Source organism: Sceloporus occidentalis, unplaced genomic scaffold, assembly GCF_023333645.1.
Source record: "Sceloporus occidentalis isolate IW3139 unplaced genomic scaffold, rSceOcc1.0.p SCAF_1, whole genome shotgun sequence".
Lineage (NCBI taxonomy): Eukaryota > Metazoa > Chordata > Lepidosauria > Squamata > Phrynosomatidae > Sceloporus > Sceloporus occidentalis.
The window spans coordinates 48,160,671-48,176,509 of NW_028316981.1; the positions used below are offsets into that span (position 1 = coordinate 48,160,671).

The following is a 15,839-nucleotide window of genomic DNA, read 5'->3' on the forward strand; positions in this document are numbered from 1 at the left end:
TGAAGCAAAAATCCCAAATTCCTCTGGTTAGCTTCCGGGCTCAGTACAAGGTGTTGGTTATTACCTATAAAGCCCTACATGGATTGGGTCCAGCATACCTGAAGGAACGCCTCCAGTATTTGATTCATGAAGATAAGCCCTAAGACATAACATATAAGGGGGAAAGAATTGGTTGTGGGGGAGCAGTGCATGGATGTAAGTTCAGCCATTTGGGGCACTATGGAAATGTGCCTGGCTCTTTATTGTCTCTCAGGAGGCAGAGGAACAGCAGCTGGAATCAAGAAGAAGGGGGTCTTACCAACTACTGAAGTTGCACTTTGCTGCTCTTCTTCTCCCTCAGAACCATATTCCCTGGGAGGTATTTTTTGCCATTGTATAAGGCAAAGTAAGGGAAAGAGGCTCAAAAAATTGGGGGAGGCTGCATACAAGGAAAACTGGGGACAGTTGAGGATTAACAAAGAAGCAGTTCTCTGGGAGGAGGATTAGAAAACAGAGAACCCATTTCAAATTAAGATGATGGGGTCTGTCACTCTCCACAAGCAATACATGATTCATCAAAGTGGACAGTGTTTAAAAGAGACGTGGGGCACCCTACCATTGCCTCAGTAAGACTCACTTTTGGGATCTGCAAAGGAGCAGTTTCAAACACTCAGTGGGACAAAAAATAAGACTCCTAGGTTGCTTCTGGCATAGAGATCTCTCAGGGTTTACAATTCACATGTATAAAGTGATATATTAACTTAATTGTAAGATTTCAAGTCAGATTTCAAGTTATTTTATTATTCTTTTAGTACAAGAGTATTACACCACCACCAGAGAATGAGACTGTTTCTTTTACATTAATTTTACTTTTATGTTTTTAAATAAATGTTAAGTAAGACTCTCTGCTCCCTCAGGCCCACCTCCTGCTTGCATTGGACTCTTCCTCTGAAGGCCCGAGCTGGCTATAGACTCTAACTGCTTTAACACCTCAGAAAGAGAGCCAGCTACCTCTCTCCTTTTTTCTTTACTGTCTCTCCCATTGTCACACCTTCTCCTGTTGATCACTGGGTAGTGAATCCTATCCTTCCCATGGCTCCTCACATTTCTCCTAACCTGATCCCCATTCGGCCTCTCCCTGTCTCCCTGCTTCCATTGTTAAGGAAAATGCAACATGGGACATACAGTAATAGAAATAAAATATGTATGTGAAAGTCACAATGACTAAGCAAGAGCAATTAAGAAGCTACACAGGTGAAAAAGCTAATGTAATTTAGAAGTCTTGAAAGTCAAGGACAGAATTATAGAATGTACAATTGGAAACACCTGAGATTCATTAAGTGTACAAGGTAAAATGATGAAATACTTGGGTTGGTCTTAAGTGTGGGTTGAACTATGTGAACCAATCAAAATGAGTGTACACACCCACTGGGTGGAAACTGACTAGTGGGTGGTGATTAACAATGGCTATAATAATTGCAATGTTTGCCAATGTTTTTTGCTGGGTAGTTGGAGTAGTTTGGAGATATTATGGAGTGTTGGAGATTGTGATTTTGTAGGGCATATAGTATTTATATATAGTAGAATAAAGTAGATCTTTTATATAAGACTACTGAGTTGTCTGGTGTCTTGAGTGAAGATACAAGAGCCAGCAGAATCCTGGAGAAGCCTGGAGACATCTCAGGAAGAAGAGTAAGAAGGCTTGGAGAGTTTGTCAGGGTCTTCAGCCTATTCTCTGAAACTCTGCTGCTTGGAAGAAAAGCATTAACCACTGACCAAAGCTGGTCAGCTCTGCTGCATAACAAGGTGGTGAGTTAGAGCCAGAGGTGAAGAGCTACAACTCCCATCATCCCTGACATCCATTCCTCTGTTCCCTCTGGAACTGCCGCTCTGTTGCCCCTAAAGCAGCAGCAATCCATGACCTTTTTCTCTCCAAATCCTTTAATCTCCTCGCTCTCACAGAAACCTGGCTTCCAGCCCATGATACTGCAACCCCCGCTGCCCTTTCTTTTGGTGGTCTCTCCTTCACCCACACAAGCCGCCCTGAGGGTCGAGGAGGAGGGGTTGGTATCTTGCTATCTAACTCCTGCCAGTTTCAAGTCCTATCTTTTCCCCCCAGCTATCATTTCTCTTCCTTTGAGTTTCACCCTATTAGACTCTTTTCTCCTCTACAGCAGTCATCTATCACCCTCCTGGTTCTGCCACCCAGTTCCTCTCAGACTTTGAATCATGGCTGACATTCTTTCTTTCAGATTCAGTCCCCACTTTGATCCTAGGTGACTTTAATATCCACGTTGATGATTCCAATAACCCTACAACATCCCACTTTAATTCTCTGCTAGCTTCTTTTGGCCTCCAGCCATACTCCAACTCTTCAACTCATTCTCTTGGTCATTGTCTCGACCTGGTTCTTGCTGCAAACTGCACCATTTCTGATTACCTGGCACTTGACTTTCCACTATCTGACCATCATTTAATCTCCTTTGCTCTCATACTCCACCTCCTCGTCATACCATTCAACGCCATTTTCGTAACCTTCAATCTGTTGACTCTAACCATCTTGGTCAGACCCTGGACTCATCTCTCTCCTCCCTAAATCTTGGGGATTCTGCTGACTCAGCAATGTCTTTATTTAACTCCACTCTTTCCTCAACTCTCGACCATTTTGCCCGTCTCTGTCCACACTTCTTCCTCTAAGACTAGGCCTCAGCCCTGGCTTACCCCTATCATCAAGTTTCTCCGGTCCTGCTCTAGAGCGGCTGAATGTCTTTGGAGAAAGTCCAAACAGTGGGCTGATTTTATTCATTTCAAATTTGTTCTTTCTTCCTTCTCACGCACCCTCTCTATGGCTAAACAAACTTATTACAAATCATTGATCTCCGCCAATGAGAGGCACCCACAGCGTTTGTTCTCCATCTTCAACTCGTTGCTTAAACCTCCCTCTCCTCCTGTCTCTTCATCATTCTCTCCTAATGGCTTTGCTAATTATTTCGTCTCTAAGATTACCACCATTCGCTCTTAGATTGTCCCTCCTGATTGCTCTTCTGGTCATAATCTTCTTTGGCCCTCCCCTAAAAAAAATTCTGTGTTTCCTCCTGCTTCTTTGGATGAACTCTCTTCACTTCTGAACTCTTGCAAACCTGCAACCTGTTCTCTTGATCCAATTTCTACTCGTCTTCTAATCTCTATCGCCCCCTCTTTTCTCCCCTCGCTTCTCCATATCTTCAATCTCTCTCTCTCTCTCTACAGGCTCCTTCCCTTCGGACTTCAAACATGCTCTCATTTCCCCAATTCTGAAAAAACCTTCTCTTGACCCCTCCTGTTTGTCTAGCTATCGTCCGATTTCTCTTCTTCCCTTTCTTTCTAAAGTCTTGGAACAGGTTGTTTATTCTCGCTATCTTGAGTTTCTTGAAGCCAACTCCATTCTTGATCTCTTTCAGTCTGGTTTACGCCCACGGCATTCTATAGAGACAGCCCTCACCAAGATCTCGAATGACCTTTTACAGGCCAAGGCTAATGGCCTTTACTCTGTTCTCATCCTTCTTGATTTGTTTGCAGCCTTTGACACCGTTGATCACTGTATCCTAGTTGACATACTCTCTGACCTTGGGTTCTCAGACTCTGTTCTCGACTGGTTTAGAGATCTTATTTGTCAGACAGATCTTTTGCAGTGGTTGCAGGTGGTCAGACTTCATCTCCTGTCCCCTTATCTGTTGGAGTTCCCCAGGGCTCTGTTCTGGGTCCCCTTCTGTTTTCTCTCTACACACTGTCCTTAGGTAAACTCATTAGCTCTTTTGGTTTTTCCTACCATCTGTATGCCGATGACACCCAGTTGTATCTTTCCACCCCCGACCTTTCTCCAGGGCTTGAACAGCAAGTTTCGTCTTGCCTCACAGCTGTCTCGCAGTGGATGCGCCATCAGCGTTTGAAGCTCAACTTGTCCAAGACGGAGCTTCTTGTCTTTCCTCCTAAGCCCACCCTTCAACACTCCTTTTCTGTCTCTGTGGATAACATTTCTATTCAACCAGTCCAGCAAGCCCACAGTCTTGGTTTTATCTTTGACTCTTCTCTGTCGTGTATCCCTCAGATCCAGACCACAGCCAAGGCTTGTAGATTCTTTTTGTACAATATTGCTAAAATCCGACCATATCTCTCTGCTTCTACTGCTAAGATCCTGGTCCATGCCCTAGTGATCTCACGACTTGATTACTGTAACATCCTTCTGGCTGGGCTTCCTCTTTCTCACCTCCGTCCTTTAATTTCTGTCCAGCATTCAGCTGCACACATTATCACATCCGCCCACTGCTGTGACCATATCTCTCCTGTGTTGGCATCCCTTCACTGGCTCCCCCTCCCTTTCCGCATTCAGTATAAGCTCCTGCTGTCGACATTTAAAGCCCTCCATGGACTGGCCCCTCCTTACTTATCAGACCTTCTTTCTCCTCACCTTCCCACTCAGGCCCTCCGTTCTGGTAGTCAAGGTCTGCTGTCCCAGCCCAGGATTTCCTCTGCCCCATCCCGGATTCGCCCCTTTTCACTCGCTGCCCCTCACTCCTGGAACCTTCTTCCCCCGCGAACAAGAGCCATCACTTCTTTAACCAGCTTCAAAACTGAGTTGAAGACCATCCTGTTCAGGGCAGCGTTCCCAGGCATTGCATAATTGTCACTTGCTATTTGATGTTCTTTTGGATCATTTCCTATATTGCTATGTATTTTATATGTATTATCCTACTAGAGAGGCCCCTTCCCCACCACCACTCCCTTTGTGTCGTGTCTTTTTAGATTGTAAGTCTGAGGGCAGGGAACCGTACGATTAAAAAGATTGTATGTACAGCGCTGTGTAAATTTACAGCACTTTATAAATAAAGGTTAATAATAATAATAATAATAATAATAATAATAATAATAAATCAGTCTTCGTCTTGTTATGTGTCTCGCTGATAGGTTGGCATACTTTATTTCAGCCTCCTTTTACATTTAACAAATCCAGGGCCTCAACTTTAATTTAAACTTGGATGATAGATTAGATAACATAGGCGGGGTACAGACCGCCAGAAAGAGGCACCATGGAGGCACTTCTCTTTACTGCGCAGCAGCGCTGCAGCAACCAAATTGTGTGATGCTGTTGCACAGCAAAAAAGAGCAGTAAAAAGTTTGGACGGTGCGCAGCTGCGACGTCATAGCTGTGCGCACCATGTGGGTGGTGGTGCGCAGCTGCGATGCCCTTGTTATGCGCGAGGGTTGCCGAGCGTGTGGGCGCTCCGCCCACCAGGCAACCCTTGCTCGTAATGAGGGCGCCGCAAAGGCCCGTCTGAGGAGGGCCATACAGAAGAATCTTTGAACACAATGATCTGCGTTTTGGAGTCCAGATAGTTAAGGTTAGAAAGATACTTCATATTTAAACAAGAAACAGCAAAGAGTAAGTTTTGGTACAGTAATTATTCAATATAGAGCTAGTTTTTTAAAAAGTGACATAACGCAATGCACAAAATGCTGGGATGTTACCAATAACAGACATTCTTGTATATTTTTGCTTAAAACCAAGGATGGGGCTTGCAAGGTGTGGTAGATTTCTCTGATCTGGTTTTTGATGCTTTAAGCTGCTTTAGCTGTAGGCTGAAAACATTCAAGATGGAGAAGCAGTTCACTTGCTTGCTAACTATTTTTAATTACTTTTATTTTCTTTTTTTAATCTACTACAAATTTATTTCCTAAAGCCTGAAATATGCTTGCACTTTTAGAACAGAAAGGGAGATGTTTTCCTTTTATCATTTCTTGGGAGGGGAATCTGGGGACATTTTTGGAACTTTTGCAAGGAAAATCTTTTAAATATTTTTGACTTTTACTTTTTTCTTTTCTTTCTGGAACCATGTAAAAATCCTGAACTGTCTACAAAAGTGATGCATATCCATTTTTTTAAAATAGACCGGATTTTAAAATGCTTATGTTTCTCATTTTATTATAATTGTTCTCGTATACTACAATTTGCCATCTATTGTGTCTACCATATTATTTCATTATGGCTCTTTATGACAGTCACATGAACGTCGATTCAGTTCTTATGCTTTATGCTAGCCACATGATCATCACTTCAGTAGGTAATTGCATTTAAATATATTTTAGATAATTAATTGCATCCCTCTGGGGTCCAAAACAAAATTTGACAGAAGTGAGGTTTTTCAGTCTGCTAGGTACAAATGTAAGAGTGAAACAGAAAGCCCTAAAGGGGCAGCAAAGGTCCGCACCTTTTTCAGCTGGCAAAAAAAAGCTTTTACTGCTGCACCGCTGCAGCATCTTGAAGCCGCCCACGTCTAAACAGCCCCCTCCCCCAGAAGGCGGTTTCTGATAACCAACACTTCCCAAACTAAAAAAAAACAAGCTAACAGAAAAGCTGGACAGGTGTGCTTGAACAGTACATGAGCATGGGTGATTTTTCACTTCCTCCAATCATTATTTTGTACTGTTCATTCAACTACTTTATTTACAACTAGCACTGAATTAAAAGTTGCCAGCATTAATGGCATATGGGATTTGAGACTGAGAGGCCAGATTCTGAATCTGTCTTACAATCAGCTCATTAGATAACAAGTTTGGGTAAACATCTCTTGCTCCATTTCAGGCCTCTTTCTGTGAAACAGAAAAAGACTTGATTTGTTTTACAGAGTCACTGCTGGTTGAATTACTAGACAGAGCGTAAACAATTATAAGCATCAAACGTGATAGAAACCTTGTTGATGTTCTTGCCTGCTAACATTACCCAGAATTCTCCTGGCATGGCTCTCCCCCCTCCTCATTTCTATTATTTATGGCAGGCAGAAAATAAATAGCTGATTTCTAAATAGAAAATGGCACAAGGGTTTATACTATGTTTAAAAAAACCAAGAACTTTCTGGAATCTCAAGCACTGTGTTTTTAATTGCACAATGTATAGATTTTAAGCTTTTTCTACATAGATACTGTTACTATAGAGCCTACAGGTTTCTCTCATGAGAAAACAAAACCCAAATTTGAATTCCATCAGGAATCTGGTACCTTGTAAAGAAATCACTCCATTAAAATGAGAAATGAACCCAATTCTGGAGTGTATCTCAAGTTTGCTAACTAAGCTATTAGACAATGTATCCCTATCTGAAGTAAAATTGGAATGAGCCAACTTGACACCAATATTCCAATAAATTCATTATGGAATGAATTAGAAACAGCAGTAGATCACTAATCCACTTCTCCCCTCCAGCACAGCAGAGAGGACATGAAAATCTATCTCTTTCATCTTCAGTTAACCAGTTGAGCTCTACATCCCAACATGAATCCTAGAACCAAACTCCAGTGGATAACAAGGACCCAGAGTACTAGTCATGATGGCTTTATTCCCCTTCCAGGATAAAAAGCACAACTGATGTACAGTGGGCCCTTGGGTGTCAGCTGGGGTTTAGTTCCAGGACCAGTCATAGATTCAAAAATCCACAGATGTGCAAGTCTCATTAAATACAATAGTATAAAATGGTGTTCTTTACATAAAAATGGCAAAATCAAGTTTTGATTTTTTGAATTTATATAGTTTTATATTTTAATATTTCCAAGCTATAGAAGTTTGAATCTATGGATAAAGAACCTGTGGATACAGATACTAACTGTACACCTGACTACCAGATGCTAGGAAATAATTGTGGAAGAGGGCTATCACCCTTCTCTATTCTATGGGCTTCCCAGAGGCATCTAGCTGGCTTCTGTGAGAAACAATGTGCTGGACTAGATAGGCCTTAGGTCTGATCCAGCAAGATTCTTCTTGCGTTCCCAGCATCATTCCTTTTACTCACTCACTGCATTTCTCTAACGGTTGCTGAAATGTTAAGAAGTCAAATGAAAACACCAAAGACAGACACTTCCATTGTTGCGTATGACTAATCGGAGTACAGCAAATCACATTATGACAGATAAATTGTCAGGCTGTCTTCTCCTTTTGCTTTAAACAAATACTTGTGTCCTCAAGTCACATTTTTCCCATTGTAACTCTCAAGTCATACCAACCTTTATGTGAAAGAATATCTGTTTTCAGCTCTAACAAGAAACCTATTTGTGAAAACTGAGTCAGAGACACCTCTGTTAAGTTATCTTTAGAAAACCTTCACTCTTTCAAAAAGCAGTTAAAGCTATGTGATGATCGACAACATTCATATATGTATGCATGCCAACTTCTCTATTCTTTGTTGGGAAGGGGTAGAAATATTTATATATTAAAACTGATTTTGAAATAAATAATTACAAGACCACAAGAACCCCTATAACACAATACTGAAAATAATGCGAGAAAAAAACTGTATAGCAGTTTATATGGCAAACAAAGGGATCAGCAGTATCAAGTTATCAAGGCCAGCTTCATCATACACCAATAAAAATTTAAAAAATGGGCATTTAAAGTTGCATCCATGTGACAGCTTCTAAACAAGGGGTGGGCAAAATGTGGCCTGCAAATTGCATGGGGCTCCACATTGCAGCCTCACATCCCCTGTAAAAGTTTTTGCCAAAACAGCCCCTACGCACCCCATCTAGGTAATGGGAGAGGAAATTTCAACAAGGAGAGGTTTGTTTCCCCCCAAACCGGAAGTGATGGAGCTTAAATTGCTTTCTTTGACAAGCTAATGATCTGCCACTGAAATCAAAATAAAGTGGAAGCTAAAAGCTAAAGGGAAAGCAATTACTTTTGGAAACAATTGATTTTCTTCAGTAATTATGGCTGGAGAAGCAATTAATCCAGTGGAGCCTTTGTTTTTCTTTAATAAGCAAGCCTTCATTAAACAAGAAAAAGAGGGAAGGATCCCAGTGTCCCGCAAGCAAAAGCAGCAACTTCCTGGCTACCCATCTCCACATCTCTATGATCCTGGGGCTATCAATCTAGCAGCAACCACAGAGCTCCAGTCTGCTCCTCATTGTGCAAATATAATTAAATTAAATAACCCAAAGTTAATCAATTGTGATGTAGTTGGCACAAAGAAAATCTAATGCATGTGGAAAGCAGCCATTGAACACGGAGAGCTAACCTGCATAAAGAAATTGCCATGCAAATACAATTTCTACTGGCCACCAACACAGCAGATTATTTGACAAGAAGAGAGATCTGAGTCCAAATAAGATCAAAAAGAAATAACAAATCAACAAGCTAACATTATATTAAGTTTTAAATGGTAGATAAGTGAACTGTGAGGAAGAAGTACTTTTTGTGAAACAGTAATTTTTAAGTAAAATATCATCTGAAATCCATCTTCCTACCTGATTTGGGATTTAGGGAATCACACTGTGAATTATACATGTGCACGAACTCCTGATGTCTTTTAATAAGCTGCTGCTTTGTTCCCTGGGTGGACAGCCCATATTCCTTCAGCAATTTCTTCAGATCACGGTCAGAAAGCAAATTGTAAACCAGTTTAGGCAGGAACTTCTTTGTGTGTCCAGAACTGAAAGATTTTTTTTAAAATCACAGAAGAAGAAAATGTTAAAAAAAAAATCCTTTCCTGAGGACAAATGAACAAACTTTCATGAGTTTCCTACAAGGTAACTAATTTTAAAAATACATAATTATAGGAGCACATCAAATATGTTATAGCGCCATGACTTCAGGCAGGTCAAGTTTTTGATGGATAGGATTATGCCTGCAAAATTTTTTAAAAGGTTCTGAAGGATCATTTTGTCTTCAAGCCTTCCCTTCATTACTTTAAAAGTGTAGTTAGAATTTTGTGTCCTCTGTACCAGCTGCACCATTCCTGTTCTAAACATCAAGATTTCTCCCTTTTGTTTATTAAGTATATTTATATCCTCCTAACTTTACCCCATAACATAGAAAGTCCTTGCCCATTGTCATCCTCACAACAACCGTGTGAGTCAAGTTATGCTGAGCTGCATTCAAGTAAAACATTTAAAATCTATTTCCTTATTTCCATGGCACTATAACATACCAGGCTGAGGTTTCCTGAGTGGCCTACCTATTAATCTGTTACAAACAGATGTATTTACATGATAAGGTACGTGCAAGTACCACTCAACAGTACTGATATTATATATTCCAATTACTTTGATCCAGCTTTCTTACTTCAAAACATTACTGAAAGAGATAATAAAATATAAAGAAAACACAAAATGTACAAAGTTTGAAAACAACAATATCAAGCATTAGAGCATCATTATTAAAAAACAGTTTCTCCCAAAAGATTACCAGAAGTCCTATGAGCCAGATTTCATGTACAGTTGTTGTAAATTCCATCATAGAATCATAGAGTTGGAAGAGACCGCAAGGGCCATCCAGTCCAACCCCCTGCCATGCAGGAAATCCAAATCAAAGCATACCCGACAGATGACCATCCAGCCTCTGTTTAAAGACCTCCAAGGAAGGAGACTCCACTACACTCCGAGGGAGTGTGTTCCACTGTCGAACAGCCCTTACTGTCAGGAAGTTCCTCCTAATGTTGAGGTGGAATCTCTTTTCCTGTAGCTTGCATCCATTGTTCCGGGTCCTGCTCTCTGGAGCAGCAGAAAACAAGCTTGCTCCCTCCTCCATATGACATCCTTTCAAATATTTAAACAGGGCTATCATATCACCTCTTAACCTTCTCTTCTCCAGGCTAAACATCCCCAGCTCCCTGAGTCGTTCCTCATAGGGCAAGGTTTCCAGACCTTTCACCATTTTAGTCACCCTCCTTTGGACATGCTCCAGTAAATGCTAGACAGATACATCTGTTCCAAGGTAACTGATATCACAGACTCTGTCCTGTGGAAAAGGTTTCATTCCAGACATTTGGAGCCACAGGTGGTAATAATAATAATAATAATAATAATAATAATAATAATGTTTATTTATATTTCCCGCCTCTCCCAAGGATCAAGGCGAAATTACATCAGTAAAAATGATACAATAATACAAAATACGATCAATAAAATACTAATACTGAATTAACCAACATTCCTATTAAGTAGGGCACAATCATGGAGATCAACGCTACTCAAAGTGATGGTCCATGAACAAGTACCAGCACATAAGCCATAAGCTTCCAACCAACAGCAGATTTCCAGAAAAGAACTGAACAGTTGTAGCTAACAGCTCCTGCTCCTCTCCATCTGGTAACTTAAGAAGCACTGGTATAGATCCTTTTTTAGGAAGAAGGACAACTCTGTTGTTCCAGACTGGACCAGAAGATGAGAAGCAGCTCTCGACTGTCCAAATGTATGAACGTATTGCATACCATAAAAAGGAGGAAGAGGGTGAGCAAACAAAGAATGTGACAGCACCTTTAAGACTAAACTGATTTTTATTTTAGCATGAGCTTTCATGGCTATAAGCCCACTTCCTTATATGAAGTAAAGAGTAATGTGTTTCTGGGCACAATTCAAAAATCTAGGTTTGCTTTTTTGGTTTGTTTTTTTTTAAAAATTCAAGCCATGGATGCAGACTCTATGGATATGGAGAACTGACTGCATATAGAAATGTAATATTTAACCAACAGATAGGGAATTTATAGTTAACAGGTCAAGGAACCGTCTGAATAACTATCTGTAAGCCGCTCTGAGAGCCTTTAGGGCTGAAGAGCGGGGTATAAATACTGTAAATAAAAACAAAGTAAGGACACATACTTTATTATCCCCTCCTTTTACCCTTTTACTTTTGTACTGAAAAAGTACAAAAAGTACTCTGCCTTGGGTCCCATGTTGCATGAAAAGCAGGATATAAATTAAATAAATAACAAATAATTAAATTAATTAATAAAATACTCCCATTTTCACTGCACTAAGTCATTCTGTAAGTCTATCATATGGATCATATGGATCCCTTATACCTGTGATGGTGAACCTATGGCACACGTGCCAGAGATGACACACAAAGTCATTTTATCTGGCACGCAGAGGGCAGGGAAGAGGAGGAAGTGGCACACATCTGTTCCTCCTCCTTCCAGACCCTCCCCAGCCTTCAGCTACCTATCTGGAGGCAGCGGAAGGCTGGGGACAGCTTGGGGGAGGAGGGGGAAGAGGCATGCACCTGTTCCTCCTCCTTCCAGAGGAGGCAGCTGAAGGCCGGGGATAGCATGGGGGGAGGAAGAGGAAAAGCCGCATGTCTGTTCCTCTTCTTTCCCCCTTGCCTGCCCCGGGCCTTCAGCTGCCTATGGAAAGGCAGCTGAAAGCCTGAGAGGGCAGGGGAGAGAAGTCCTGTCCCCAGAGAATGGAAGTCCAAACTCCCAGCACTGACTAACACCCGGTACCGGAAGGCCTTTTAGTTTGGAAACTCAGCCCCTAAAAGGTTCGTCATCACTGCCTTATGCTGTAGTTGACTAAACTGCCATAGTACACTGGCCAAAGCAACTATGACTCTATCGGTCAATAAGAACACCAGAATGCCATCTTCTCTCCAGCTGCTTTTTCCATCCAGCCATTGTATTATAAATTTCTGTCTTGGACTGTTATATAAGCAGCACTGAACCACTATATTTTCCAGGATTTCCACAACTGACTGCCCACACTGGTACAGGTTTAGAAGTGTTAGGAAGACAACTTGCTCTCTCGATCCCTGTCCCTCGTGGCTAGCGGCTCAGTGGGGGACGGTGGTAACTTCCATGTTACACCGCATAATTAATACATCACTGAGGGATGGGCAATTTCCATCTAGCTTAAAATTGGCCATTGTAAAACCCTTGCTAAAAAAGCCCTCCCTTGACCCCCTGATGCATAATAATTATCGGCCAGTATCGCTATTGCCATTTTTGGGGAAGGTGATTGAGAAGGCAGTTGCAATCCAGCTTCAATCGATCTTGGATGAAACGGATTATCTAGACCCATTTTAAACCGGCTTTCGGGCGGGTTACGGGGTTGAGACCGCCATGGTCTCCTTGGTCGATGATCTCCGTCTGGGCATGGACGGGGGTAGCGTGTCCCTGTTAGTGCTCTTGGACATCTCTGCGGCCTTCGATACCATCGACCATGGTATCCTTCTGGATCGCCTGGGGGAGTTGGGAATCGGGGGCACTGCTTTACAGTGGTTCCGTTCCTACCTCTCAGGTAGGTTCCAGATGAATGAATGAATGAGATTTATTTATATACCGCCATTCCTTCGATCACGGCGGTTTACAAGATAATAATAAAATACAATACAGCATAAAACAAAATTACAGATAGAAATTTGACCACAAAACTCCCCCATATTAAACCGTATAATAAAGTACATCATTAAGAATCCATCATTCATACCTAATGATTAAAACCAGTTAAAATCAGTAAACAATCTAAACAACACACAATACACTGGAAAGATGACAGGCAGGACATGTGAGGAAAGGCTTGGTGGAATAAGTGAGTCTTGAGATTTTTCTTAAATGACTCCAGGGAGGGGGCCGAGCGGAGCTCATCAGGGAGAGAGTTCCAAGACTGCGGGGCCACCGCAGAGAAAGCCCTTTGCACAGTCCCTACATATCTCATCTTTGGAACTCTCAAAAGTTTTTCCCCACCTGACCTGAGAGTGCGGGGCGGATTGTATGGGGAGAGGCGGTCCTCCAACTACTCTGGGCCCAAGCCATTTAGGGCTTTATAGGTAATAACCAACACCTTGTATTGAGCCCGGAAGCGGATTGGCAGCCAATGCAGATCTTTCAATACGGGTGTTATGTGGCTGGCCCTGGAACTACCAGTGACCAGCCTTGCGGCCATATTTTGAACCAACTGCAGCTTCCGAGTTTGGTACAAGGGTTGCCCCATGTAGAGCGCATTACAGAAATCAAGTCGAGAGGTTACCAGTGCATGTACTACTGTTTCAAGGTCTCCCCGGTCCAGGTAGGGACGCAGCTGGCGTATCAGCCGAAGCTGATAGCAGGTGCTTCTAACCATCGCATCCACCTGAGGAGTCAGGTGAAGCGACGAGTCCAGAAGCACCCCCAAACTGCGAACAGTGTCCTTCATGGGGAGCGTGACCCCGTTCAGGACCGGTGGACAAATTTCCTTCCCAGGACCAGGAGAGCCTATCGCAAGTACTTCCGTTTTCTCTGGATTCAGGCTGAGTCTGTTTTCCCTCATCCAGCCCATTACCGACTCCAGACAGGCATTGAGTGGAGAGATGCCATCCTTAGTCACTGCATCAGTCAGAGACACAGAGAAGACTATTTGGGTGTCATCAGCGTACTGATAACACCGCACCCCGTGTCTCCGGATGATCTCTCCCAGCGGCTTCATGTAAATGTTAAATAGCATAGGGGACAAGATCGCTCCCTGAGGGACCCCAGATGTCAGGGCCCTCCTATCAGAATGACAGTCCCCCAGCTCCACCATCTGGAACCTACCTGAGAGGTAGGAACGGAACCACTGTAAAGCAGTGCCCCCGATTCCCAACTCCCCCAGGCGATCCAGAAGGATACCATGGTCGATGGTATCGAAGGCCGCAGAGATGTCCAAGAGCACTAACAGGGACACGCTACCCCCGTCCATGCCCAGACGGAGATCATCGGCTAAGGCGACCATGGCAGTCTCAACCCCATAGCCCGTCCGGAAACTGGTTTGAAATGGGTCCAGATAATCCGTCTCCTCCAAGACCCTCTGTAGCTGGGAGGCAACCACTCTCTCGATCACCTTCCCTAAAAATGGCAGCAGTGACACAGGCCGATAATTATTTCGAATTAGGGGGTCAAGGGAGGGCTTCTTTAATAAAGGTTTTACAATGGCCGTTTTGAGATTAGATGGAAAACGGCCCTCCCCGAATGATGAATTGATAATACGACGCAGCATTTCTGTTGTCACCGTGAACTGCCAGCCATGAAGGGCAGGGATCAAGAGAGCAGGTCGTCTTCCTAACGCTACCGAGGATCTTGTCCACATCCTCGGTACTTACAGACTCAAAATGATCCAGTGCAACTGAGTCCACGGAAGCTCTGGACGCCTCTACTCTTGATTCTGAACCAATAACAGCGTTGAGATCAGCTCTTAGCCGAGAGATTTTATCCGCGAAGAAGGTGTTAAACTCGTCACAGCAGGCTTTAGATGGCTCCAATAGTGGGTTCAGGGGGGGAGCCAACTGAGTGAGCTCTCTCACCACCCTGAACAGCTCTGCTGGACGCGACTCTGCGGACGCAATACGTGCAGTATAAATGGTGCAGCTGGGGGACATGTGCTCCGACAAGAGGGCCCTTACATCTGGGGTCCCTCAAGGAGCCATTCTGTCCCCCATGCTTTTTAACATTTACATGAAACCGCTGGGAGAGATCATCCGGAGGCATGGGGCGCGGGGTTATCGTCAACTTTGACCTTTTTTGGCAAATCTTGCTTAAGTTGATTCTGCACTTTCACACAGCTGTTCTTTAAAAGGTCAGAATTTTTATTTGTAATATTTGTTTCTAGATATTTGATCTTTTTGCCAATTAAGAAATATGATTTCTCAGTAGGCATTTGCTTCTCAGCTTTTTTCATGTTTTTAGTTTTCATAACAGTTTTTTCTTTATTCACTTGCTCAGAAGGGCTCTCTAAGTAAGCACATGGGATACCAAGAGCCACTAAATGCCAAAGCCCTTTATGTCAAACCAGCCCTATCACCACAGGTTAAAACCAAGGCAAAAGAAATGAGAGGAGGCTTTCAGTAACCATGTTGCTTATGGCTTTTTTTTTTCTTCCCTTCAACAGAAAATAAGATACCTTTTCATATGGACATCATATGAGACCTCTAATGGAATGCCAGAGACTGAATTGGAAGCCCAAGTCATCTACTTGCATCACTTCAGAGTCTGAACTTTCACAAGGAAAGGAAAGATCTTTAAAGAAGCCCCATCATCCATGTACCAGTACTGTTAAGATCCTTTTCAACCACAGTGTTTTTCTTAGATAACCAATAGCTTACATCCTAAGGA

The 15,839-nt window shown here is 42.6% G+C and overlaps 1 protein-coding gene across 5 annotated transcripts in view; it reads right to left on the reverse strand.

Annotated features, from left to right (window-relative positions):
* Positions 1-15,839, reverse strand: part of RAD18 (RAD18 E3 ubiquitin protein ligase) — a 185,405-nt gene that overhangs the window by 110,960 nt on the left and 58,606 nt on the right. For all 5 annotated transcript variants that reach the window (XM_089520335.1, XM_089520324.1, XM_089520343.1 and 2 more), the window contains exon 7: positions 9,247-9,431. In XM_089520335.1, the coding sequence (XP_089376461.1) occupies positions 9,247-9,431 (185 nt within the window). The remainder of the gene's footprint in view (positions 1-9,246; positions 9,432-15,839) is intronic.